Genomic DNA, 25,955 nt, shown 5'->3' with positions numbered 1-25,955 from the left:
TGTGAACCCAGCAGCTAAAATATGGCCATTTTGGCCAGAAGGGCATCCTTAGCCTTTATGGCATCCCTCAGATAAAGCATAGACCAGAGCTGGAATGGACAAAGCAGTATTCTGCAAGCTGATGACTCAAATGCAAAGAAACACACCTGGGAATGGAGGGCTACATGGGGAGATGGTAGTAAAGCTCAGGTCTGGGGAGGGGAATAGGGTCTCCTGAGGCCTGAGCTTGCCCTACTGATCATCTCGCACACAGAAGGACAGTCTCAGTCAGAATCAGGGAAAGCTGGAGGCGCTGGGGCCACCTAATCTAAACCCTGATCTCATACTGCTTCCCTGTGGAGAACTCTCAGAACTGCAGCTTCCCTCTGAGGGACCCAGTCAGTCAGGCCCGCCCAGTGTGGTCCCTGCCTGGGCTTGGTATCATCTGAGAGCAATAAAAAAAAAAAAAAAGACCAAAAGATGCTGCTGTTAAGAACCTGAGCAAAAAGAATAGAATGGGAAAGCACAAGAGAATGGTCATGTCCTGAACCCAGAGGTATATCCGCATACAGGTTGATCTGACAGGCCTGCATACTCACCCTTTCCATTTTACATACTTTAAAAGCCCAAAGCCTCCGGCTGCCCAATGGTATTCCTTTGGCTCTGCTTTCACAGACCTATATCTGATTTGTTCCCTTGGATAGTCCAGATAAGTTCGTAAAATTGTCTACTCTTCCTCTGAATTTTTTTTTCACAAGCACTAAGTCACAGTGCTCTGACCAACGTAGAGGTTCCCACATTCATCTTTTTACAATTGCCATCACGGCTTGCTGCCTCTCCTCAGCACCCACCCAAAGGTGTTTTGGCAGAAGACACAAGCATGAACTTACCCCAGCTACCCTATTTGTAAGGCGTTGGGGCAATAAAGGGAGAAGGAAATGGCAACCTACTCCAATATTCTTGCCTGGAGAATCCTGTGGACAGTGGAGCCTGGAGGGCTGCTGTCCATAGGGTCGCACAGAGTCGGACACGACTGAAGCGACTTAGCACACATGCATGCACTGGAGAAGGAAATGGCAGCCCACTCCAATATTCTTGCCTGGAGGATCCCAGGGACAGAGGAGCCGGGTGGGCTGCCATCTGTGGGGTGGCACATAGTTGGACACGACTGAAGCGACTTAGCAGCAGCAGCAGCAGGGGCAATAAAACACCTTTTCAGTATATAGTTAACTACTTCATTATGGTATAAAAACAGTATTGTATGGACATTACAGTTAGTGAGGAGGTTTCATTTCCCATTTCTTTACATATTAGGAATGGGGAAAAGCTCAGACTTAATTAGTAAAACAGAAGCTAATGGAAAGCTGTAATGATTAAATTTTGATACTTTTTTAGGGGAGCTGAAGAAAAAGGCAATAAAAGCTTGGGGCTTGTTGGTGATATTTTCCAGGGACTATCTGAATCAGAGTGTAGAAAGGAAGTTGACAATGTAATTCACATTCCACAAAGAACCTGTGACCCTTTCTCTTCCTCTCCTCTCCACCCCTGTCAAAGGCTCCACAGTGAAAGCTGTGAGTTGAAGAGGACAAGCCATCAGCAGAGGGTAACTTATGATGAGAAATGAAAATATTTGGATTAGCTATAATACCAAGCCAGTGATATTTACAAATTATTAAACTGCCATCCTCACATCAAACGCTTTTTCTTTTATGAAATACTAAGCTGTACTTTCGGTTTGTTTCAAACTGTCAGGTCCATTATTTGATGTTCCTCTTTGTTTGTTTATCTTAATTAAGATGTTGAATCAATCATTTTTACTTTCTCTGCCCAAGAGCAGCAGCCGGCTCAGAGTGAGGATGAGGGCCGGCCACCCTTGAGCACTGTGCAGGTGCTGAGTCTCGTTTGTTCACAGAGGGATCAAAAACACATTTGTTCTCCCTGATGTGTGGACAGAGTGACAGATTTTTGATAAGGAGGGGGTGGGGGAAGTCTTCCAGTGGTGAGAAATGACATTTCTATCTAGAACAAGTAGAAGCGGTTGTGAATTTTATTCCTGTTTTGGACATGATTTTCCTCCACAACATCACAACAACTCACCACTGACTTGGGAACACTGAGGTGGGGTTGGAAATAGGAGACCACGTGTGATCTGAATGTCCTGGATCAAGCAGGAAGCAGGAAACAAGAGCTCTGGACCCTAGCCTAGGAACATGACAATTGTTCTTGCCTCCCTAGCTTTCTTTTTCCATCCTCAGTGTCGCAGCTCAGTCTCCATGCTTGTGGGTCACAATGTCCTGGAAGTAGGAGGGACCTTTTCATAAACCAAACTACTTTGTATTCCTCTTGGTATAGAGATATTTCCAGTGCAGCGTTTTGTGGGTTTTTCCACAGCACAGCTTATCTCTGCTAAGACACCAACTCTTTCTTACTCAGTCCCCCTTTTGAGAAGTACACATCCTTTCAGAACAGCTAACCAGAGAGAGAGAAGCAACCAAGTAGACGTGGGACAGAATTTTACTCTGGATACCTGTCTGCCTATCTCGGGATAAAACCTGTGACCTTGGTCTCATTAGCACCATGCCCTATCTAACTGAGCTAACTGGCTATACAATTCAATCAGCCAGATGAGTGAGAAACACAGAGAAAGGAAACAAGTCTATCAGATGATATAGGGAGATCTGATGGGAAAACAAAGCAGTACTTTACTTTTAAACCATCCTAGAAGCAATGCAAACACAGTTACAGAGTTAAACAGATTTCTTGTATTTTAGACTGCATGCTTCTAGACCAGTATAGTTCTGCTTTGTATTCTCAGATCTGTCACAGACTGGGAGGTACTGACATACCTGGAACCCTAGAGTCAGGGGAAAGTATGTCTTTTCATTGATCAGAATCTTTTAAAGCTCATCTCAGCAGAATTTGTATGTGAAATAAGTATTTCTCCTACTTATTGATAGCTAGTATGGAAATCCATGACCAGGTATGCTGTTCTGCTCCTGACAGATTACAGAAGTTGACTCCAGGGACTTGGGAAGAAGGACTGAATTCAGATCTTTCATTAGGCAAGAGGTGGACTTTTTGGATCACATAACTCCAAGAGGAATCGTAAGCTTTCAAAAGACAAACCAAGCACTTCATTTATTTGAGGCCTCTGTTATGATGCCTGGGCCACAGATAACTACTTTCAACAAATTCTCACTCTTCATTAGTGGAAAGCAGTTTCCTCTAATCACCACGAATTACTCAACACCTGGCATTAAGCAGTCTGCTTACCACACTCATGTGCTCTCTTTCCGGTGGGATAGTCTAGGTTCATAAGGTGACCGCCTGTACTTGTTTCGCTGCATGCACAGTTCCTGGTGTGGCTTAGCTGTCTCCCCTTCTCTGTCTTTCTACATGGGCTCATAGTTGCCCTGAACAGCTCCCTGCCTTCTTAACTCCCTAACAACTAGACTCACCCGTGGGCTCAAGTTCTGGCCAGCGGAATGTGAAAAGAATGGGTTAATTTTAGGGCTACACACAGGTGAAGGAGGGTGATGCTGCAGCCTTTGCCCCTTTTTCCCTTCCTGCTGGCTGGAGCCGGAGCCAACTCAGACCACGTGGAAGAAATCATTTGCTAAAGGTGGTGGAGACAAGACAGAGGAGACGAGCACATGAAATACCCTCCAGTTGCCTGGCTGCCTCCCTCCTGCATAGTTTATTCCTGAGAGATTATCTTCTTTCTTGTTAGGCCTCTATTTGGGGGTGGGGGTGGGGGTGATTTCTGTCACATTGACGGAACTAGTCCTAACAGACTTACCTGGTAAGTACTCTCTTTGGAGGCTAATCAAAGATAAGTATGGCAAGACTCAGAGAGAGGACTATAAAGAATGGGATGGGAAGAGATACTACAGTAATGAAAAGACTTCAAGAGGCTTCTTCAGCCTTTTGAAAGGATGAAATAAACCTGAGTTATATGAGCATAAACAATCATTGCCCTGGTATTTCTTAAATGGTGTTATGCAGAAGTCCTAATTTTCATAGACTAGTGTTTTATCAAGTCTTGGTAATAATAATACTCCCAGGTAGTTTGTCAAAATTGTGATATAGGTAAGTCATCTCGCTTCTTTTCCGCGTCATCTTTTGTTACTTTGTGTGGAACCTCCCTTGCCTCTCACCACTTGTTCTGGTACTCAGTGTTCAGGCCCCCAACCTGGGGTCCCACCTCACCAAGGCCCACCAGCAAGCCATCAGGTTGACAGATTCACTCTAAGGTTGCGGTTTTCAACTCTGGAAGAACATCTGAAAATCCATAGAGCTTTGTAAAAGTAAACATGTCTCAGCCATACTCCCACATGATCCTGATCCCACAAATGTAGGGTACTGTCTGAGTATCTCCATTTTTGAAAGACTGACAGGTGATTGTGATTGTGATGTGCCGCTGAGTTAAGACCACTGCTCTGAGGTACTAATGACTGGTAATAGCTCAATGCAGCATCATCAGCCACACACAGCCCATGGATAAGAGTCAGCGCTGGACATGCTTCTATCAGTTATCTCTGCTTGGTGGCCTGATGCATGGTTGCAAGTGGCCGTGCTTTGTCCCTGGGAGAGCCAGCTCTCTGGGCCTCCCTCTCTCAGTATCCGTGATGCACTTGTTTGTTATCATGCTGTGGATGGGAATGCCTCTCCCAGAGGCATTTGGATTTCGGTAGAGAATAATGCTTTCAACTAAGGGAATGGACTTCTAATGGTGGTATTTCAGGAATTAAGGGAGTCAGTTGAGAAAATATTTTGGAAGAGGGACCCTTTTCCAGTTTCCTTAAACATACACTAGTTAAGCAGCATTGATTCTATTTGGTGCTACTTTTTAAAAATAAGTCACTGGGACTATTTCAAAAGATTAGACTTCTGAGGGTTTTCCCTGGTGCCTCAGCTGGTAAAGAATCCACCTGCAGTGTGGGAGACCTGGGTTTGATCCCTGGGTTGGGAAGATCTCCTGGAGAAGGGAAAAGCTACCCACTCCAGTATTCTGGCCTGGAGAATTCCATGGACTGTATAGTCCATGCGACTGCAAAGAGTCGGACACAACTGAGCAACTTTCACTTTCAGACTTCTGGGAGGCAAAAGAGGCTTTTTTCTTCATTTTCCCTTGTATGCTATTTGGGATCCCCCTCAGCCCTCACACTTTCTTTTTCCTCCCAGAGAAGCAGTGTCATTCATCCCTAATTCAGCCATGGTTCGATGACAAGAGACCTTGTGTTAAAAGAGCACATTACACCATTCTGAATATCCTTTCATGACTGGAATATGATCTTAGAACACAGAGCAGAGGCTCTTTTAGAGATCAGTCTGCTATTATAGCACAGAAACAGGCAGGCTAATAAATATATTCATACATCTAGCTATCTCTTAGAAACATGATGTAATTATGGATTGTACAGTGTCTTAAGTAATCCTTAATATTTCCCTGGCTCTTTCTTCTCAGCTGTTTAAGCTGTTTCGTTTTACTTTTATTCCTTCATTACAGAGTCTATAAATACCTACCTCATAGGACTGTTATAAAAATTGAACTAAATAAAAGGTTTGAACATGCTCTAAAATTTCTGAAGCTCTATACAGATATATAGTCATGTTTCTATAATAGGGACTATATATTCTTTGTGTGCCAGTACTTCAAATCTTTGCTGGAGAAAAGAGATGCCAAGAGATTAATGGTACGGATTGTCATGAGGACTCCTTATTCCTGTTCCTGCTTTGTCCACTTACTAACTGAGAGACTTGAATGAATCACTTGAATTTCTCCATCAAGAGAAAAATGATAATTTTTCTTATTACAGATAATTATGCCTATTATATTATGGGCTTCCCTGATGGCTCAGAGTACAGAGTCTCCCTGCCATGCGGGAGACCTGGATTCGATCCCTGGGTCAGGAAGATCCCCTGGAGAAGGAAATGGCAACCCACTCCAGTATTCTCGCCTGGAAAATTCCATGGACAAAGAAGCCTGGTGGCTAGAGTACACGGGGTCACAAAGAGTTAGACACGACTGAGTGACTAACACACATGCCTATTATAGAGATAGTAGTGAGGATTAATGGAGAAGGCAATGGCACCTCACTCCAGTACTCTTGCCTGGCAAATCCCATGGACAGAGGAGCCTGGTAGATTGCAGTCCATGGGGTCACTAGGAGTCGGACACGACTGAGCGACTTCACTTTCACTTTTCACTTTTATGCATTGGAGAAGGAAATGGCAACCCACTCCAGTGTTCTTGCCTGGAGAATCCCTGGGATGGGGGAGCCTAGTGGGCTGCCGTCTATGGGGTTGCACAGAGTCGGACACAACTGAAGCGACTTAGCAGCAGCAGCAGCAGCAGTGAGGATTAATGAATCAAAGTGTGTTGGGAGATTTAACAGTCCAAAGATTTTAAAATTTTGCTGAAAGAATCTTGGAAGGGAGTTTTAGATACAGCCCAAGATCACAGTGATGAGCGAGCACTGGAAACTTGGCCCCGGGGCAGTTGATCCTCTATTCTAATTATTATTAGTACACTTCCTCTGCTAACTAGGACAAAGCGAAGAGTTTTTCTTTTTCCTCATTACAAAAATGCATTGAATTGTCTGCAGAGATTTTGTTAACCATCACTGATTTATTACCCTGGAAACAAGGATTTGTAATGAGGGTATCACACCTTTGTTGGTGTGAACTGTTCTCTGGGAATAGACAGAGATCATTGAAATATAAGCAGGACCAGTAGGCTAAGGGCAACCTCCACTAATTGTTTATTTTCTTTCCAAAGTGGCAAGAAGTTGTTGGAGTTTCATACTTCATTTTGTATACAAATTGAGGTCCTGGGGGAGAGTATCCTTCATGTGAACAGCTCTCCCAGTTACAGGAGAAAACTGAGTAACAGTAAAACCCTCAGGGACATCATTTAATATTTCCAGCATTTCACATGAGCTTCTGACACTCAAGTCTTCAAGGGGAAAGCTGATTTATACCTTCAGTCATTGGACAATGTAAAGGTGAGGTCAGACATAGGCATCCTTCATCCCTTTTTCCGTTGCTCACAGGTCCCTTGGGCAAGGTGGAATCAAAGCATTTCAAATGGTAGAGGTCACAGGAGTGACACTGTAAGAGGTAAGAGAGCACAGCCTCCTTCCTCTACCACAGGGTCTGAAGCCCATATATCTTCATATTGCCATTGTTTCCACTTGAAAAATTACATGCAGTTGGTTTTACTTTTCCTTCCCTTCCTAGGCTTAAAACATGATTTCCACTCCCAATCTAATGTGTAATTTATGTCAAGAATAATGATTATGGGTTTCTGATTATTTTTAAAAAACGAAACCTTTAACATAAATGCAGACAACAGGTGTCTTGTTTTATGGCCTTGTACCTTTCTAATCCTATAAATTAAAATCATGTCTGTGCTCTCTGTGCCTTTGCACTGATCTGAAGTTATCTTTCTAGGACGTCCTGGGAATTGTTTGCTCTCAGGTGCAATACCTACCATGTGGTAGGTTCCAAATAAATTTTTTCTGATTTAATTTTATCTGCAGCTACTTTATACACTTTTGGTCATGCCTAGTGGTATAAAACTATTCTGTAAAGTGCAACGCAAGTTTATACTCAGGGATTCAGACCCCCAGATTTAATAAAGGGATCACATATCCTTTGTTACTTGTGAAATAAAACGAATCTCCCGTAGAAAGAGACCTCCTGTTTTTGTGGTCCCCTTGCAATGTAGGAAGGGCTTAAGCAGAATTAAACCTATGGTACAAAGTACAATATTAGAATTTCAAATGAATCTTAAATTGTACAAAGATTACAGATTATTAAAATATTCTTAAAATGGTACCTAATTCAATGGTACCTATGGCTTTGTGTAAGTGGTTTTTAGAAAAAATTGTTTCTCTTTATTCCACACCAATTTCTTCTTTCTTTTCTCGATTCCTTTGTCATAAACCCTTCATACCAAGTTTAAGAATATTTGTATATTTAGCAAAATTCAGAATGGATATCATCATTATGTAAATATGGAGTGTTGTGGCTTTGTTGTAAAATAGTTGTAAAGCTGTTTTTTCTATTTTCTAATTATTTTTTATTTCCACCAAAATAATAGACATATGGTTTTAAAAATCAAATAATACTACATTCATCCCTTTCTAATTCCTGAGTACTGCTCTCCAGAAGCAACCCCTTCAAATCTTTCATCAATTCTGCTGTGTACATTTAGAAAGTCATGAAATAATTATTTCTAAATAATATTATTTCTAAATAATTTTAAATAATAAATTTCTAAATAATATTATTATACAGTTTTTTTTCTTTTTCAATTTCCAATATTAACTGTTGATTTTATATTCTGGCAGAAGAGGATTTAATACTCTTCTCTAATCCCAGTCTTCACTTCTCCTCCCTTCATCTTCCCAACATGATTATACTATAATATTTAGTTTCTTCAGTTTTAGGCTTTACATGTTTTAGCTATGTAAATTTTATTTACTGCCAACCCTTATAAACTATAATTAAATTTTATTCCTTGTTTTTTCCAGAGTAGGAAAATGCCTTGGCTTTGTTCATTTTATTAGTTTTCTAAGTCACCATCCCTAATTCTTCCCAAACTTTGTAGCAGAATTGGAAGTGTTCACCCATATCAGATGATTCAGGAGGTCCATTTTGTTCTTAGAGCGGCTCTTCCGGAGACTTCTGTCCTCCTCCCCACTGTGGGCTGCCTACCTTGGAACTTCCCTTTGTCTCTTTCCTTGGTCAGAGCCCCACCGGATCCATCACCTTCTTTCTTGAGGGACCCTCTCACTGTGGTGGGGCATGTGTTCTGGTGGCATCCTAGAAAGAATGCCCAGGATGTAAATTTCTTGAGAATGTGCATGTCTGAGAACCTCTTTAGTCTACCTTTATACTTGATTGGTGGTTTAGGTGTTAAAATGCTGATGGAAATTATTTTCCCTTAGAATTTGTGAAGTTTTGCTTCATTTTAGCTTCTAGTGTCACTGTAAAGAAGTTTGATGCCAGTCTGATTCTTGATTCTTTGTGTATGACCAATTTTTCCCCCAACTCAGAAGCTTTTACAAACTTCTTGTTATCCATTGTGTTATGAAATTTCAAGTCATCACCAAGATGTGGGTCTCTTTGAAATTTCATGTGGTGGGTATATGGCGATCTCTTTCAGTCAGAAGATTTATATCTCACATTTTGAGAAAATTTAAAGTTTCTTTGATCATTGTCTTCCCTTTACTTTCTGTGTTCTAAAGTTTTTATCTCTTCTGTTTTCTGAATCTTTTTGCCCTATTTTTTTAAATATTTCCTCAATTACATCTTCAACCCATCTATTGATTTTGTTTTTAATTTTGACTACCATATGTTTAAGACCAGCCTTTCTTGTTCTCTGTTTCTTTTTAAGCATCCTGTTTCATGAATTCAGCTTCTTCTCATCCCTCTGTGAACATTAATGATGGCTCGTTTGTTTTGGTTTTTATTTTCCTTTCTGCTCCCTAAATTGTTTCCTCTGAGTTCCTTTTTATGTTTTGGTCTTTGTCCTCCATGTTGGAAGCTTTTCTGTAAATGTCTAGGGATCTTTAGACCTTGCTTATATTTAAATATGAGGCACTAAAAGGCTGACTGAACCTTCTGTGTGCCAAGGTGGGACATACCCACTGATGGACTTCACTTTGAAAGCCTAAACTTGAGAGTGACAGGAAGACCAGCCATTTTGCTTGGGGTCTCCCAAATGTCAGTGTCTGCAGGTCTTTTCTCTGAGGCCATTCATTTTTCCAGGGAAGGATCCATGAATCTGTTGGAGGTACCCTTTTACACGACTACCAGGGTTTTTAGAACTGAACAGTAAAAGAAGACTAGGGGCCTCAGTGTTCAGGACAGAGACTATTACTTAATTCACCTGTTTTCAGGATGGCTTACCACTTTCTGCTGTACTATGTATCAAATGAAGGTTAGAGAAGGATCATTTCCTGACTGTGGGAGTGAAGGAATGATATGATGCTGAATTGGAGTCAGAAAACTCCATTTGTCTTCTCAATTCTACAACAAATTAGTCACATTGCCTTGGATGATGTCACATAATGGCATCATTGAGTGAGTCACATAATGGCATCACAGCTGGCTGGGCTTTCATTTCCCTATGTGCAATATGAGTGGCAGGGTCATTTGCTCCATCACTTCTGTTGAGACCTGTAACCTCTACATCTAAGAGTTCTGTTTTAGGGTACCTTATGGAAATGCTAAAATAGTGATTACTGCCTCCTTAAAGTATACTACTTTTTAGCAATTGGTCTTACTTATGGAAATCTTGGTGCTGGCAATGCAGAATACCCAGCTCAGATTCTGCATCAGAGCCTCTCTAGTCCTTTCTTGCATATGTTCTACATAGTTTGACCCATGGGAGACCCAACAGGAAAGCCAACCAAGTACCTGCCTTTTTCTGGTAATGGCAAAAATCAGACCTCATTTCAAAGCTGGACATCCTGGACAATTCCAAGGCTCCATCCTGCAGTACCAATAATGTAGCCATGTTTAACAGAGAGGGTTCCTAAAAACCATTTGGGCTGAGAAATCTAGAATTAAAACACTCTTTATCTTGACTACATTATAGTTATGACTATAGCATTATTCATTACATAAAATGTTTGTCATAGCATAATATAACCCAAAAAGTACTAGATTCGGAGCTTAAAAAAACACTGAATTTGTGTATTGATTCTCTTTCCTTCCAGCTGCGTGAGAGTCTTCTACCCTTTCTGAGCTTCAGTTTCAACTCCTAAAGGCTAGACTATTGAGGCCATTCTATCTGTATCAGAATCAAAGAGATGTTGTTAAGGAAAGCACTTTACAAACACTAAATAAAGGGCTATCCAAATGTGAAGTATTAGTATTATCATCATTACTATTATAACTGGTCAGGGAAGCCTGAATTTCATGCTGCCTCCCATCTGCTTTGTAACACTCAGGCAATTCCATGATTAGAGTTGGCTTTCCAAAAAGACACTATAGTTCTTTTTTTCCTCTAAAATAAATGATTCCAGAGCCAATCTACCTTAGCCATCCAATATGTGCAGCCTCTTTTGTTCATGAACAACCTGAAGGTAATAAACTGGTATGCCCCTGTGACAGAGAAAGATGTTGGAAGGAAATGGGTTTCCATCTCGGGTTTCTAAGGTGCTATACCAAACAATAACAAGGGAAAAATTATTCAGCTAAATGTACCTGACATGCATTGGCATCCAATATGCCACCCTCCTCGCCAGGCATTATTACTTATACACCTGCCTCTGAGAAAGGCTGCTTGGAAGAGTTACTCTGTTTTTATCGGACATACATTTTAGGGAGTTTTAAATAAACTCATATAGCCATACCGAGCAGCATGTCTTCTAAACTTCGCTATTTCATCCGTCTATACCAAGCACCGTGAAGCAAAATGGATGTGCCTTCAGCTTTCTACAGTCCTGGAAAATGAACCAGTCCACTTAACAATAAATGGTGGTTGGTTCAAACACACATGACTGGTCTAGTGAAGAAGAAAAGAAAGTTGAGCTTAATGAAGTCCAGTGTCTGTGTCCCTGCACATGGACAGGAAAGGACAAGTGTTTTATAACTGTTTATTGGAGTTAATGGTAATAAATTCCTCACTTGTGATGCATTAACTTTAATGTTTTCATTACTTGGTGATTTAGGTTTTCCCTTTTCACATTGTAAATCATGTTGTCCCAGTAGCAAAGCAGGTCGAGCGCCTGCTGTAACGTTCAGAATACTCAGTGGAGAAAGGAACGTTCTCTTTTTCTCTCCAGCACAGTCTGACAAAAGATGCTTTGCCTCATCCCAGCTTGCTGCTTCCCACATAAACAGTAAAGACAGACAGACGGATGCATCTGACAACAGCCTAATTTAGATCCTAGGGAAAGACAGGTCTCCACAGTAACTTCCCAAATGTATTTGGTACTGAAGGTTTTTTCCTTTATTTTTTTTCCCATTTGCTGAGTGTGAGCCCTTAGTTAATGAGCTGTGCAAATAGATATTGAGATTTAGTGTTTTTATTTTGCAATTACAGACTTGGTGATTTGGTTGGAAACTTTTGGGTCTAGCAACATCACCCTCATTTTCCCCTCCCTAATTTTTTCCTTGCAAAGTTCAACTTACTTCAAACTTGCTTGAGTTGTGTCAGATGAAACAGAAGAACCAAAAAAGATCTTAAATCTCATATGTATAACTTAAAAGAAAAGGCGGTGATTTTTGCCCTCAAGGTTCCTTATTGCAGCCCTCATTTTTCTGTCATCAATCCCATATGGTTGCACAGAGACACCCAGGGAGCTGGCTGGGAGCGAGGTCTGGCTTGGGAGTGGCCCTTTGTCCAGCAGCTGATACATCCCAGGTCAAAGCCACGTTGCTGAGATCACTGCGTTCCCATCAAGTTCTTCATGATGGGGTATGAGAGTTCTCATTAGATCACCCACCCTGAAATACCCCCAGAGAATCACGATAATTAGTTCCTGAATCTTCTTTTTTATTTTCTGCTTTGTTTGCTTTAAAAGTTTTCTCAATGCAGTGCTCTGATGATATCTGAATGTTTTTCACTAGAGAGACATGGAGAAGGCAAAATTACTATTATTGGATTCCTCCCTGAAATCTTTTGGTTTGGAGAATAACTAAAATAAAGATTCCAGGATTCTAGTATACTAATCCCCATGCAGCTTTCACCATCAGCAGTGTCAAGTAATCAGGCACACACAGAATGTTTGTGTACAGGATACAAACACACACACTTGTGATATTCAAAGAGAAAATAAAATTTTCAGGGAAATAAAAGAACAAAACTTGGGAAAGAAAGGGCCAAGTTCTCAGCCACTCAAGGCCTGCAGCTCAGAAATTGCCATCAATAGCTGTTTTCTGAAGTATATTCAGTTATCCGTTTGTTAAGTTGTTGTGGTTGGCGCTATCTTTGTCCATTATGACTTTCTCTGTACACATCCTTTGTTGCTTTCCTGAAGATGAATAACTTCTGAGGTAAAAAGAACTGGTATCTCAATGAGGCTATGCAGTCAGCTGGGAGATTTAGTTCTCTCCAGTTGAGGTTCATGGTATTTTTTCCTAATTTTTCCCCCAAAATTCTCTTTATCCGTCCTCCCATCATTCTTAGCACTGTGATTCCTCTTGACTTCTTCACCAGCTAATTTCTCCTGGCTTTCTTGGCTAAAGCTTCCTTTCTTTGCCTTTTTTACTTTCTTATTTCACAGTACCAACCCTAAAATTAAAATAGCGACTATATGGCAGAACAGAAGTTACTGTTTGTGGCTTAGGTGGAAGTGATTTCAGTTCAGTTCAGTTCAGTCGCTCAGTCGTGTCCAACTCTTTGCAACCCCATGAATCACAGCACGCCAGGCCTCCCTGTCCATCACCAACTCCTGGAGTTCACTCAAACTCATATCCATCGAGTCGGTGATGCCATCCAGCCATCTCATCCTCTGTCGTCCCCTTTTCCTCCTGCCTCCAATCCCTCCCAGCATCAGGGTCTTTTCCAATGAGTCAACTCTTCGCATGAAGTAGCCAAAATATTGGAGTGTTAGCTTCAGCATCAGTCCTTCCAATTAACACCCAGAACTGATCTTTAGAATGGACTGGTTGGATCTCCTTGCAGTCCAGGGACTCTCAAGAGCCTTCTCCAACACCACAGTTCAAAAGCATCAATTCTTCAGCACTCAGCTTTCTTTATAGTCCAACTTTCACATTCATACATGACCACTGGAAAAACCATAGCCTTGACTAGACGGACCTTTTTTGACAAAGTAATGTCTCTGCCTTTCAACATGCTATCTAGGTTGGTCATAACTTTCCTTCCAAGGAGTAAGCGTCTTAATTTCATGGCTGCAATCACCATCTGCAGTGATTTTGGAGCCCAAAAAAATAAAGTCTGACACTGTTTCCACTCTTTCCCCATCTATTTCCCATGAAGTGATGGGACCAGATGCCATGATCTTCGTTTTGAATGTTGAGCTTTAAGCCAACTTTTTCACTCTCCTCTTTAACTTTCATCAAGAGACTTTTGAGTTCCTCTTCACTTTCTGCCATAAGGTGGTGTCATCTGCATATCTGAGGTTATTGATATTTCTCCTGGCAATCTTGATTCCAGCTTGTGCTTCTTCCAGCCCAGTGTTTCTCATGATGTACTCTGCATATAAATTAAATAAGCAGGGTGACAATATACAGCCTTGACATACTCCTTTTCCTATTTGGAACCAGTCTGTTGTTCCATGTCCAGTTCTAACTGTTGCTTCCTGACCTGCATATAGGTTTCTCAAGAGGCAGGTCAGGTGGTCTGGTATTCCCATCTCTTGAAGAATTTTTCAGTTTATTGTGATCCACACAGTCAAAGGCTTTGGCATAGTCAATAAAGCAGAAATAGATGTTTTTCTGGAACTCTCTTGCTTTTTCGATGATCCAGCGGATGTTGGCAATTTGATCTCTGGTTCCTCTGCCTTTTCTAAAACCAGCTTGAACATCTGGAAGTTCACAGTTCACGTATTGCTGAAGCCTGGCTTGGAGAATTTTGAGCATTACTTTACTAGCGTGTGAGATGAGTGCAATTGTGCTGTAGTTTGAGCATTCTTTGGCATTGCCTTTCTTTGGGATTGGAATGAAAACTGACCTTTTCCAGTCCTGTGGCCACTGCTGAGTTTTCCAAATTTGCTGGCATATTGAGTGCAGCACTTTCACAGCATCATCTTTCAACTTTCAAGATTTGAAATAGCTCAACTGGAATTATCTAACAAATATTCACTCCCATATTGCCTTCGTAGACCACAAGTCCCATAAGGCTGGAAGTGGTTTCAATTCAGTTTAACAAACATTTATTGGGCACCTACAGTGTGTGCAAGACCCTTGGGGATACAGAGAGAAACAGGTATATGACTGATGAATCGAACTGCCCTCTATGAAAGGGACCTGACTTCCCACCGCAGGTTTTCTTTAGGCTTCAGGAAGTTAAATAATTAGCACCAAACTCCTTGGAGTTTACTGAGTGTATTTTAGGAAAGGATTATTCTTTATCCCACATCAGTTCAACAATTACAGTACAGCCCTGCCCTGCGATGGGTCTCAGCCATTCCAGCTCTGCCTCAATCTATCAATAATTCTTACTCTCCTTACCTAGACACTTGGGGTGCAAACACTGGCCCATCTCCTTGGGGCACAGCCATATTGGATTCTTCTTTGTTCCCTAATGTCAATCCAGGCACTATGCTATTTTGTTCATTTAATTTTTTTCAAAGTGCTCTCTGTCTCCCTATGAATGCAAGATCTATTTTTACCCTCCTTCCCTTTTTAGGCCATCCTCCCTATTGCCTTCTACCCAGATCCCCCGCTACATTCTTTTTCCTGGGAAGTCCCTTTTCTATTTCTTCTTTCAGGCTTCTAGCAGTTTTACATAGTAACTAAGGTCTTAATGTACATCTACGCCAAGAGACAAGAATGGAGAGAGAGTGTTGGGGGAAAGGTTTAGGGTCTCTGGGAACCAAGACTGTGCTATAATAGTACCCGATAGAAAATGGTATTAGAGCAGAGAAGAGAGAGGATCTAATTCTGTTTGGAGAGAGAGAGAAAGATTCAGAAGGGATGTGACATTTAAATTAAGTCTTAAAGGAGCACTCCCTCCTCATAAAATGGTGAAAGAGATTGAAATTCCCAACCAAGAAAAACAGCACAAGCCAAGGCCTGGCAGTATAAAATACATGCCCTATTCCAGAAGGCAAAGCCTGTCACTTATTGTTTGGAGTATTAGGAAGGATAAGGGGTTGGGACAAAATGAAACTGGAAGATAGGGTGAGACCAAGTTTTAAAGTTTTTGAAGAGATGGAGAGTTTGAGTTTCCTCCTACAGGCTAGGGAGAACCGTTAAAGGCTGTAAACGGGAGTGTGACAGGGACAGATACGTGTTTCAGGAAGATGATTTCTGGCCACAGTATGGTGGACAGGTAGAAGTTAAACCAGTTGAAAAGTGACCCCAAACCCAGGGAGGGCTCTTTTTCTTCCCTTTTCTCCCTGTTCTTATCATAATCCAGTAGAGAAGTAAGTAAATATATTTGAAAATAATATTTTGTCATTCATTTTTAAAGATAAACACTCTCAAGTAACACATGTATAAAAGTGGCCTGTCTCAAGATGAGATGAGAATACAGTGATCCTTCAAGATTTGTTAAAAATATATATATATACAATTTGGTATTTGAAATTCTCTCCTCCCCCTTCTTAGACTCTCAAAGCCATTTGAAGCATCACTGTCTGGGTTTGGGTCAGGATTCTCACTTTATCCTGCTGCCACTTACTGTGGTTTGGCTGCTAAAAGGAATTCAGGTCATTTGGATCTCTGTGGCTCAGTATTAAGGATGGATCCTTAGGATTAAAAATAAAGCTAAAGGTACTAAATTAAAGTGTTAGTCACTCAGTCGTGTCCAACTTTTTGTGATCCCATGGACTGTAGCCCTCCAGGCTCCTCTCTGTCCATGGAATTCTCCAGGCATGAATACTGGGGTGGGTAGCTGTTCCCTTCTCCAGGGGATCTTCCTGACCCAGGGATCGAACCCAGGTCTCCTGCATTGCAGACAGATTCTTTACCATCTGAGCCACCAAGGAAGCCCCAAGTTATAGATACATGTTATTAACAAAATCAGAAGACACAAGAGGCTTCCTGAGTTTAAACCATTTCTGTGGTGATTACATGAATTCTCAATCTTTTTTCCCATAGCACATGACCACCAACATTTATATGTCCAACCCACTTGCATAAGAACCCATGATTTTGAAGAAACACAATTTTTTTTTCAAGGAAATAAAGCTCTGTTGGAGTTCTTGATTGCCATGATTATAATACTACATCAAATGTGTTTAATCACCATCGACTGTGGCATAAATAAAATATTACTATAAGTCATTTTTAATTGACTTTTCCCTTAAGAAAGCATATTGAATGTAAATGATGGTATTATTATAGAAAAGCTTTGAATCCATTCTTATTCCTAAAGTGAATTACTCAAAATCTCTGCCATTTCTATCAATACCTTCAACTGATCAAAAGACGCCCTGGTGTCCTAATACCAGGATTGAGAATTAATAAATTATTATATTGAATTAGTTTTATTAAACTGAATTAGATGAACTATTTACTTACTGGATGCTGTTGTTTATTCCCATTTATTTAGATGCTAGAACTGGTGCATTAAAGTTATCATACTTAGAACTGGAAGGCCTTTTTTTCCAAAACTTTCACTTCTTATAAGTAAAATCCAACTGAAAGTAGACATGGAAGAGGAACATCCCTGAAAACCACAGGCATCTGTGGTAATTAGTGTAGTGCCTTTTTGTGGAAACAAGAAGTTTCTTCATATGCCATGAACATTAATTGTTTCTGTATGTTACCTTATAGCTTGGCGTTGGGGCTTCCCTGTTGGCTCAGTGGTAATGAATCCGCCTGCCAATGCAGGAGACGCAGGTTTGATCTCTGGTTGGGAAGATCCCCTGAAGAAGGAAATGACAACCCACTCCAGTATTCTTGCCTGGGAAATACCATGGACAGAGGAACCTGGCAGGCTACAGTCCATGGGGTCACAAGAGAGTCAGACATGACTTAGCGACTAAACAACAAACAAGTTTGGCATTATTAATGGACAGTTTATGAAAAGAAACCAATTTGGATATTTGACTTAAAAATCGTGCTTCTTTTTAAACCAAAATTTCTTCCTTAAAGAGTAAATGAATCATGTCCAAGATTCCTGCATGAGCCCCACAGTGGACCAGGCTTCCTTTTCCTTCTTCTCTTGTGTCAGAGAGGCCTTTCAAATCTTGGTGTTCAAGCAGCACTGTTTGAGAGCTCCAGGTTTCTTTCCCTTGCATTTTCTTTTCCTTGTGTCCTTTTATTGCATTCTTTTTCTTTCATTTTTGTTCGACATATCTGTTGATCTCTTGAATTTCACACAGACTTGCCCTAAAAACAATTCTATAGATTAGTCATCTAGTACCTTACAAAGTAAATGAGAAATATAGGACCTTAAAGTAATTTTTTGATATTAAAGTCTTGGAATAACTGCACATTGTGTCTGTTTCTTTTTCTGTATTTTTTTTGGCTGCACCCTGCAACATGTGAGATCTTAGTTCCCCAACCAGGGATCAAACCTGTGCCCTCTGCATTGGAGTCTTACCCACTGGACCACTAGGGAAGTCCCACATTTTCCATGTTTAAATGAGGTCTCCTGTGGGCAAGTGAGGTGGGAAGACCCTTTCTTTCCTCAGCTACTTCTGAATGTGTCTCTTCAGCTGAAACTCAGGGTGGTGGAAAGTGCTTGGGCTTTTCCAGCTGAGCAGCCTTCAGCAAGCCCCGTAATTTCAGTAAGCCTATTTCCTAGTCTATAAAGTGGAAATGGCAGTAATACAGACTTCACAGGGATGCTATGGAGCTCAAATTAAATGTGAAAATGCTTGAGAAAATGCAGGTTAAGACCTGTTAGGTTCTTTAAAAGCATTTTTATTAAAATGTATTAGTTTTAATAATTTTATACATCAATTATCTATTTTCTTCTTAGCACTTCCAGCCTAGACTCTACCGAGAATTTTCTGTATCCTCAGTGTAACAAATTTCTTCCACAGATTTTTACACAGTTTGGTCTGTTACCTGGATTAACAGATTTTTTTTAAAGACTTTAAAATACTGGAGGGGAAACAAGGGTCCATCAAGATCTCCTGAATATTTGTCTCCTGCATTGGTTTTAACGATATGTGTGATTTCTACCATTCTCTGACATCCTTCAGTCTAGCTCCAGTTGCACTTATTTTGTTTCTTAGTTTCTTATGTCACAGTTTGTTGAAGAACTTGGTTAAGTACTTTGTGTTCAATCCCTTCATCTCCTATCCAGTTTATTTCTCCATGAGATTAAAGGCTTCCATGTCTTTGAAACTTTTAGGTCCTAAGTCTATTGTTATTTATGGCTTAGAATTTTTCACCTTACATGTGTGTTAGTCTATATTCCTTAATAAGCAAAGCACAAAGACTGAAAACTGTGAGAAATAAATGTAAACTCAAGTGGATATTGAATGGAACCAGAGCAGATCAAGACTTATGTAAGCCTGTCCCAAGGGACTAATGAAGGCAGAATCATTGAAACCATTGTCCCTGTTTCATGTGTAGAAGATGAACACTTCCTGCCAGACACCTCAAACTGTCATTTATTGACTGGTTCCTGAAAATTGAGAAAAAAAGCAAAAAGTAATCCAGAAATGCAAGAAGCTAAGAAAAATAGTAATGAACTTATTAAAGAAGGACTCAGAAACCAAAAACAAAGGTGAGGATTTAACCAACAGATTATTCAGTCGCTCAGTCATGTCCAACTCTTTGCAACCCCATGGACTGCAGCATGCCAGGCTTCCCTGTCTTTCACTGTGTCCTGGAGTTGGCTCAAACTCATGTCCATTGAGGTGATACTCATCTCATCCTCTGTTGCCCCCTTTTCCTCTGGCCCTCAATCGTTCCCAGTATCAGGGTCTTTCCCAATGAGTTGGCTCTTTGCCTCGGGTGGCCAAAGTATTAGAATTTCAGCTTCAGCATCAGTCCTTCCAATGTATATTCAGGGTTGATTTCCTTTAAGATTGCTGGTTTGATCTCCTTGCTATCCAAGGGACTCTCAAGAGTCTTCTCCAACACCACAGTTCAAAAGCATCAATTCTTGGTGCTCAGCCTTCTTTATGGTCCAACTGTCATATCCATACGTGACTACTGAAAAAACCATAGGTTTGACTATACAGACCTTTGTCTGCAAAGTGATGCTGGAGATTAACAACCACCAGACAGGAGACTACTATACCTCCTACCCTACCTGCCACATCCCCTTTGATTTTGTCCATTTGAGACACTGTAAAGTATATCTGTCATTTTGCAAATGCACACACACACCAGTGATCTGTGAGAATTGGAATCACAAATGGAACTTGACCATTCCCAACCTTCAAATTTTAGATTTTATCCAACCTCATCCCCAGAAATCCCAGGTCCTATATCATGGGTACTTTAATGAAAGAAACTGGAACTTCATCCTGCCTGAAATTCACCCCAGGGAGCTATCTGTCTCCTGGATGGAGTTGGCCTGGTCTCTTTTTCAAACAATTGAAAAGAACTTGGATTAAAAGGAAAGGAGAGGATAGAAGTCCAGTTTAGGGAGAGGAAAATGTTGAACAAAATATGGAATTTTTTAAATCATTGATTTTCATTTCAGGTTGATTGGGCAAGAGACCAAGCCAGTACCTATAATGAAAGTTTGTGGCTACTGTTTTTTGCTGCAACCTTTTTGCAATAGAAATTGTGCGGCCTCTTGTGCTATTAGCCTTGTGCTGTGGTATTGCCAACTGATTTCTCCAATTCTCTTTTCTCAGTGGGCTAGAATGCAGCTGATTAAATAGGCCGTGACTCACATAAGCTCCCGTGTCTTTTTTATTGACTACTTTATGGAAATGTATCACACTCCAAAGGGCCCCCATTGTCGTTGCTGTGCGTGGCTAACTGAGGAGTCATGCTTAGTGCTGAGAGATGGACTTCTGCTCTGCAGAGGTGGTATGGGTGGGATACAGGGTTTACAGGAATCTGGATGGGGAAAGAGAGATGTCTGAGAATTTCTTTTATCTTCATCTGTCAGGAAAGTTGGGTGGCCATCACTTCTGGGTAACACTCTTCTCTGTTGATCGTATCTTTATGGCCCCACATCCTTCAGCTAAGTGAATCTTTTCTTTATATGGGCTATTCTGAGAGATTTAGTTAAGTGCAGTAGGAGAGAGAGATTATGACGCTAATGCAGTTCTGTTTTGTGCTGATATAATGTGATACACCCCTAGGTTTATCCAAAGGGCAATTTATTCCCAATAAATCTAAATCATTTCTTTTGTTTTCCATCAAGGTGGTGATATCTTTTTTAGGTAATGGACGAAAAGCCTTGATTAAAAAAAAAAATTATATACTTAAATGTTTTTGCCTTAAAATAGCAACTCATGCAACTGTTTGTGGCTTCTTCCTTCCATTTTTATGATAATAAAAATGATATTTTTATTACCATCCTGTAAAACATCTAGATACTTTCTATTACATGTTAAGTAACTCTGCATATCGGTTCACCTGTGAATTCAGGCATACAAGGCTCTTCCAGCCTCATCACACAGGACTGGAGTTAATGTGTATATCCTCAGGACCACCAGTTCTTGATCAGTGAGACCCTGAGCTGACACTGAAAGGGGAGAGAACTTGATTGCCACAGTGGCTTCTCACCTTGGATTGAGATTGATCTGGATCCCATCTGGGTTTATCTAATAGATCGTGGCGGTAATAAGATTGGGCTCAGAGATTGGGCTCAGAGTCAACTTTACATTGAGAACAATTCTGTTATTGCACTCATCACAGAGTGCCTTAGACATAGAAGACAATCAACAGAATAAAAATTGATTTGATCTGATTTTTTTCCCTAGCCATTCCAAACTTCACCTATAATCCCACTTTTTTCCACTGCCCATAAGGGAATGCAAGCAAGAGAGTTCATCAGTACAGATTCCCTCTAATAAGAAGCAACATAACACATCTTACAAAAACACAGCATATAAAATACTGTATTTCCAGCTCTCTTCCTCTTCAGAATCTTGTTGATGGATGACCAAGAGAGGAAATTCAGCAACTCATTCAGTGCCCAATTTTAGCAAACCAAGTGTGACTTTTAAGGTAAGAAGGCAGTGATGGTGCTGGCCCTGCTGCTGCTGCTGCTAAGTCGCTTCAGTCGTGTCCGACTCTTCGCGACCCCATGGACAGCAGCCCACCAGGCTCCTTCATCCATGGGATTTTCCAGGCAAGAGTACTGGAGTGGGGTGCCATCGACTTCTCCGGTGCTGTCCCTAGTCTCCTAAAATTAGTAACTTTGAATTAAAACATCTCTGCTGCATTATGTCTTTGTTTTCTTGGTGGTGGCATTCTTGGGTTTCAGTTGGTGGGGAGAGAAAAGCCTCATGCTGATAATGTACTGAAAGTAAATGAAATTAAATAAGCGAAGCAGTGCTCACCACTACTTCCTTCCCCCCTGGGTAATTCAATTCAAGCTCTCTCTCGGATGGCAACTCACAGGGACTGTCTCTGTCACCCCGCTGGGGCCTGGAGTCTTAACATCTAAATAAAAGTTTCACTCAAGCATTTTTTATGCTCCTGCCAGCAGGATCAGTGAGCTGGTGTGGGCCCATTAATGTAATATTCATACTCACAGACTCTCCCCGAACACGAGGCAATGTCTTCCCATTTTCATAATTATAGATGTTCCATAAAATGGCATTTAGATTTGCATTAAAAAGGAGGTTTGAATTCTAATAGAACGTTTAACATGTCTTTTATGATTCAGACTCTCGGCATCCTTAACAAGAAACTGTGTCTCTAAGTTTAACAAAACCTTAAAAAAAGGGGGGGGGAAATGGTGGGAAGAAAAGATGGAAACTCCAGGCTTAAAGGACCCTGTTTTTCTTATCCCTTGTGTCTTTCATTTAATTTTTAGGCCTCTAGGAGCAATTTATTTTTTGACAGCAGGCAGAGAGGATAGGTTCTCCTTCAAGGGCCTTCTTAGCTGCACCAGGTCCTCACCCTCAGCATGATCTGCTTCTGTTTTCTTGGAGAGCATTTTCAAAGAGATATTAGAATTTTCAGAAGGGTGGGAGAAATGAAAGAATCCTAGACAGATGAACTTTCCTTTGCTGCTATTCATCTCATGTGTGCACCCTGAGACCCATCCAGGAGATTTATAGCAGCCACGGAGTTTGCTAACTGCAAAACACACAAATGGAAACAGCCCATGAACAAGAAGTTGAAAATAAGAACAAATAGGAAAAAGAATCAGGCACTCAGCTAAAAAAGAAAGAGCTCTTCTGATCTACATTTTTGAAACTAAGCTGGAAACAGCTTAGTTTCAAAGCTGTTTAGAAGCAAAAAGTTTAGTCCCCGAACCTAAAAACAATGAATATTAGGACTATGCTAGCCCACTCCCTTCATTTCTCCTAATTAAGAAGTACAGAGTTTTTAATTGTTTTTGCTGTTGTTTATTTTTTTGAGAACTAAATTCCTTCCTCTTTGTCTCTGACCTTTACCCCTCCCTTCTGTAAAATGAGTATAAACCCTAGTGGTGGAAGACAAATTAGGATCTTGACTTCTCAATAAATTTGTACCTAACGAGGCTAATTGAAAGCCAAGAGTGTTAGCAGCATACAATTAAAAGCTGATGTCAGGCCAGATCTTCTCTGTGTAAAGGCTTCTACCATTCCTAGACTTTTCCCTTGACATTGACAAAACCGGGATTTGGCAATTATTGCCAAGTTCAGCTATGCATAACCTTTCTTTGTGTGAACTTAATAAAAATATGTTTACTAAGGTGACTTTCTGTTTGTTAGAAAAAGGTGAGTGTGTGTTTAGTTAAGCAAATTCTTAGTTTTTTGGAGTCCTTTTCTTACCAATCAGTGCACATTTAAACAACCTCCCTTGTACAGACTAATACTATGTTTAAGTCATTTTAAGCAGTTTCAGCATTAGATATAATTAGAAAGAAAGAAAATTTACTCCCCTCCAGTCATCTGGAGATTGTTTTATTCTGTATTATATTTAAGCAATAGCCCGTCTGCATCTCTTCATTAATGTAGATTATCTCAAGTAGCCCAAATCAATGAAAATTCTGTCAGATTTCAACAAAACATTTTGCTCTTATTCCTTTTAGGAATGGAAGACATCGAAAGAGGAGCTCAAGAGCTTGATAATATCATCAAGCAAGGATACTTAGAGAAGAAAAGCAAAGGTACTGATTAGACCCCCAGATCTCAGAACATTCCAAGAAGAGAATGGAAATGAGGAAAAAGAGGGCCAGCCTAGGGAATGCATTCTCTGTGCCCAGTGCTATACTAGGCAGGTATAAGGCAAGAGGAAAGGAAAAAAAGAAAAGTCTGGTATCTATGTGTAGGCTGGAAAGACCTGGCCCCAGATCTCCACTTCATCAGGACAGGGATTGGTTTGTCTTGCTCACCTGGTACACCTGCTTAGTAATTACTTGTTGAATGAATAAATGAATGACTGTATTCTTATTCTCATCTCTCAGTGTGTTTCATCTCAGTTTCATCTCAGAAACTGTGTTGCCTCAAGTGTAATTTTTATATCATATGTGAAGCAGCTGACTTTCAAGTTTCAGACAAGTCCAAATCTTCAGCTCTCACTCTTTAATTAGGATAGTAGGGTTGGAGTACCAGGTTTAACACTCAGGCAAATTGGCTTAGTACAAAGAAAGACTTGCTCATGCCCATGGCCTAGAATGTCATGGCCATGGGTCTGGGTGGACTCCGGGAGTTGGTGATGGACAGGGAGGCCTGGTGTGCAGCAGTTCATGGGGTCGCAAAGAGTCAGACACGACTGAGCAACTGAACTGAAAAGGCAACAACACATAAAGATCTGGAGATGTGGAGAATTTTATAACTACAGGATGAGGATAGAACTTGAAAGATAAAGGAAATGTAGAGAAACCGCTGAGGTCAGAGCAAGCAAAACCTGTTTAGAACTTGGGCCTTTAACTGAGTGAGTCCTCTGCACTCTGAGTCAATATGGGATAACCTGTGGGAGTGAAAGGGAGGGTTTTACAGTCCATTAACCTGGAAAATAAAACAATAACACACTGGACTGTGTGTTGTTGGATTTTACAGACTCTTCAGTGATTGTAGTTACCTGAATTTATGTCCCTTACTGCTCTTCTGTTTAGATCATAGTTTCTTTGGATCAGAGTGGCAGAAGCGATGGTGTGTTGTCAGCAGAGGCCTCTTCTACTACTATGCTAATGAGAAAAGTAAGTGTTCTTCATTTGCACAGCAGCATCTCACTCCTGGATGCAAGCACTTCGTAAATTCTCAAGCACTTAGATCTAAACTTAGTAGTCCTTAACTAACACCCATAAAGAGACATGCTTGGGAAAAAAGCTTGGCTAAATAATACCTTGCTCATCACCAAAAACTCATACCAATTTAGAAATTATAGCCCCTTTAAGCACTAGGATAGTGTGGTCAGCATATCAAAAGGCTACCTTATGACTAATAACATATTATCGAGGTCAAATGCCTTGGCATTTGTTAAAAAAGAACCTCAAACACTTTATAGGCATCAATAATATAGGTTAAATATTGAAAAATTATAATTCTGAGAAGGATTTTAGCAGCTTACCAACAGCCCAGAAATATAACCTTTGAGTACGAACTCTCTAAGAGCGTGCTTCAAACTTTAGCCTTACTGGCTCCTGGGATGTAATCCAATGGACATCCCTAGAGCCATGGAGTGTTGAGACCCCAATAGTTGCTGTGCCCGAGAGACACCCTTCAGCCAGATGGCAGCAGCAGCAAAGTGTTGACCCAAGCCAGAAGCAGCTTCTTATGAGCCACCACTGACTCAATCAACCACAACACTCATGAGCTATCCCTAAAAGACCTCCCATCCTGGCTTAACACTCTTGCTTAGTTCATGAGAAGGAATAGAGGATATAAGCACAAACTGGAGGAGCTACAAATAACTACAAGCTAAAAGTTATCACTATAGGTGAATGCAAACTTTGAAATAGGGAATTCCTTCCTGCTGGATAGACTGCTGCAGGAGTAATGCTGCCACGCAAGAGGAAGATAAAGTAGCAATCTTGCGGGGATTTCTTTGGGTTCTACCACCTTACAGAGGCCAGTGGTCCAAAGCAAATCCTTTATTGTCCTTTCAGTAATTTTCTGTTTCTCCTCTCTTCCTTCTTTCCTGGACTTATTCCTCTCCCAAAGCCTGGATAGCTAGTCAAGGGAATAGTCAGATACTTACACAGTTGCCTTTGGACTTCCTGCACCTTTGGCTCAAAAGTAGCAGAAAGAACAGCTTTGCTAAATGACATGGAATCCTTCAGATTCGATCTTGGGCTT

General features: G+C 40.7%; 1 protein-coding gene across 1 annotated transcript in view; it reads left to right on the top strand.

Annotated features, from left to right (window-relative positions):
* The window catches only part of SKAP1 (src kinase associated phosphoprotein 1), a 307,365-nt gene that overhangs the window by 234,801 nt on the left and 46,609 nt on the right, over positions 1–25,955 (top strand). The window contains exons 5-6 of the mRNA XM_025280272.3: positions 23,747–23,824; positions 24,773–24,856. Of these exons, the coding sequence (XP_025136057.2) occupies positions 23,747–23,824; positions 24,773–24,856 (162 nt within the window). The remainder of the gene's footprint in view (positions 1–23,746; positions 23,825–24,772; positions 24,857–25,955) is intronic.

The sequence above is a fragment of the Bubalus bubalis genome, chromosome 3, assembly GCF_019923935.1.
Source record: "Bubalus bubalis isolate 160015118507 breed Murrah chromosome 3, NDDB_SH_1, whole genome shotgun sequence".
NCBI lineage: Eukaryota > Metazoa > Chordata > Mammalia > Artiodactyla > Bovidae > Bubalus > Bubalus bubalis.
This window is presented reverse-complemented; position numbering and strand designations above follow the sequence as displayed.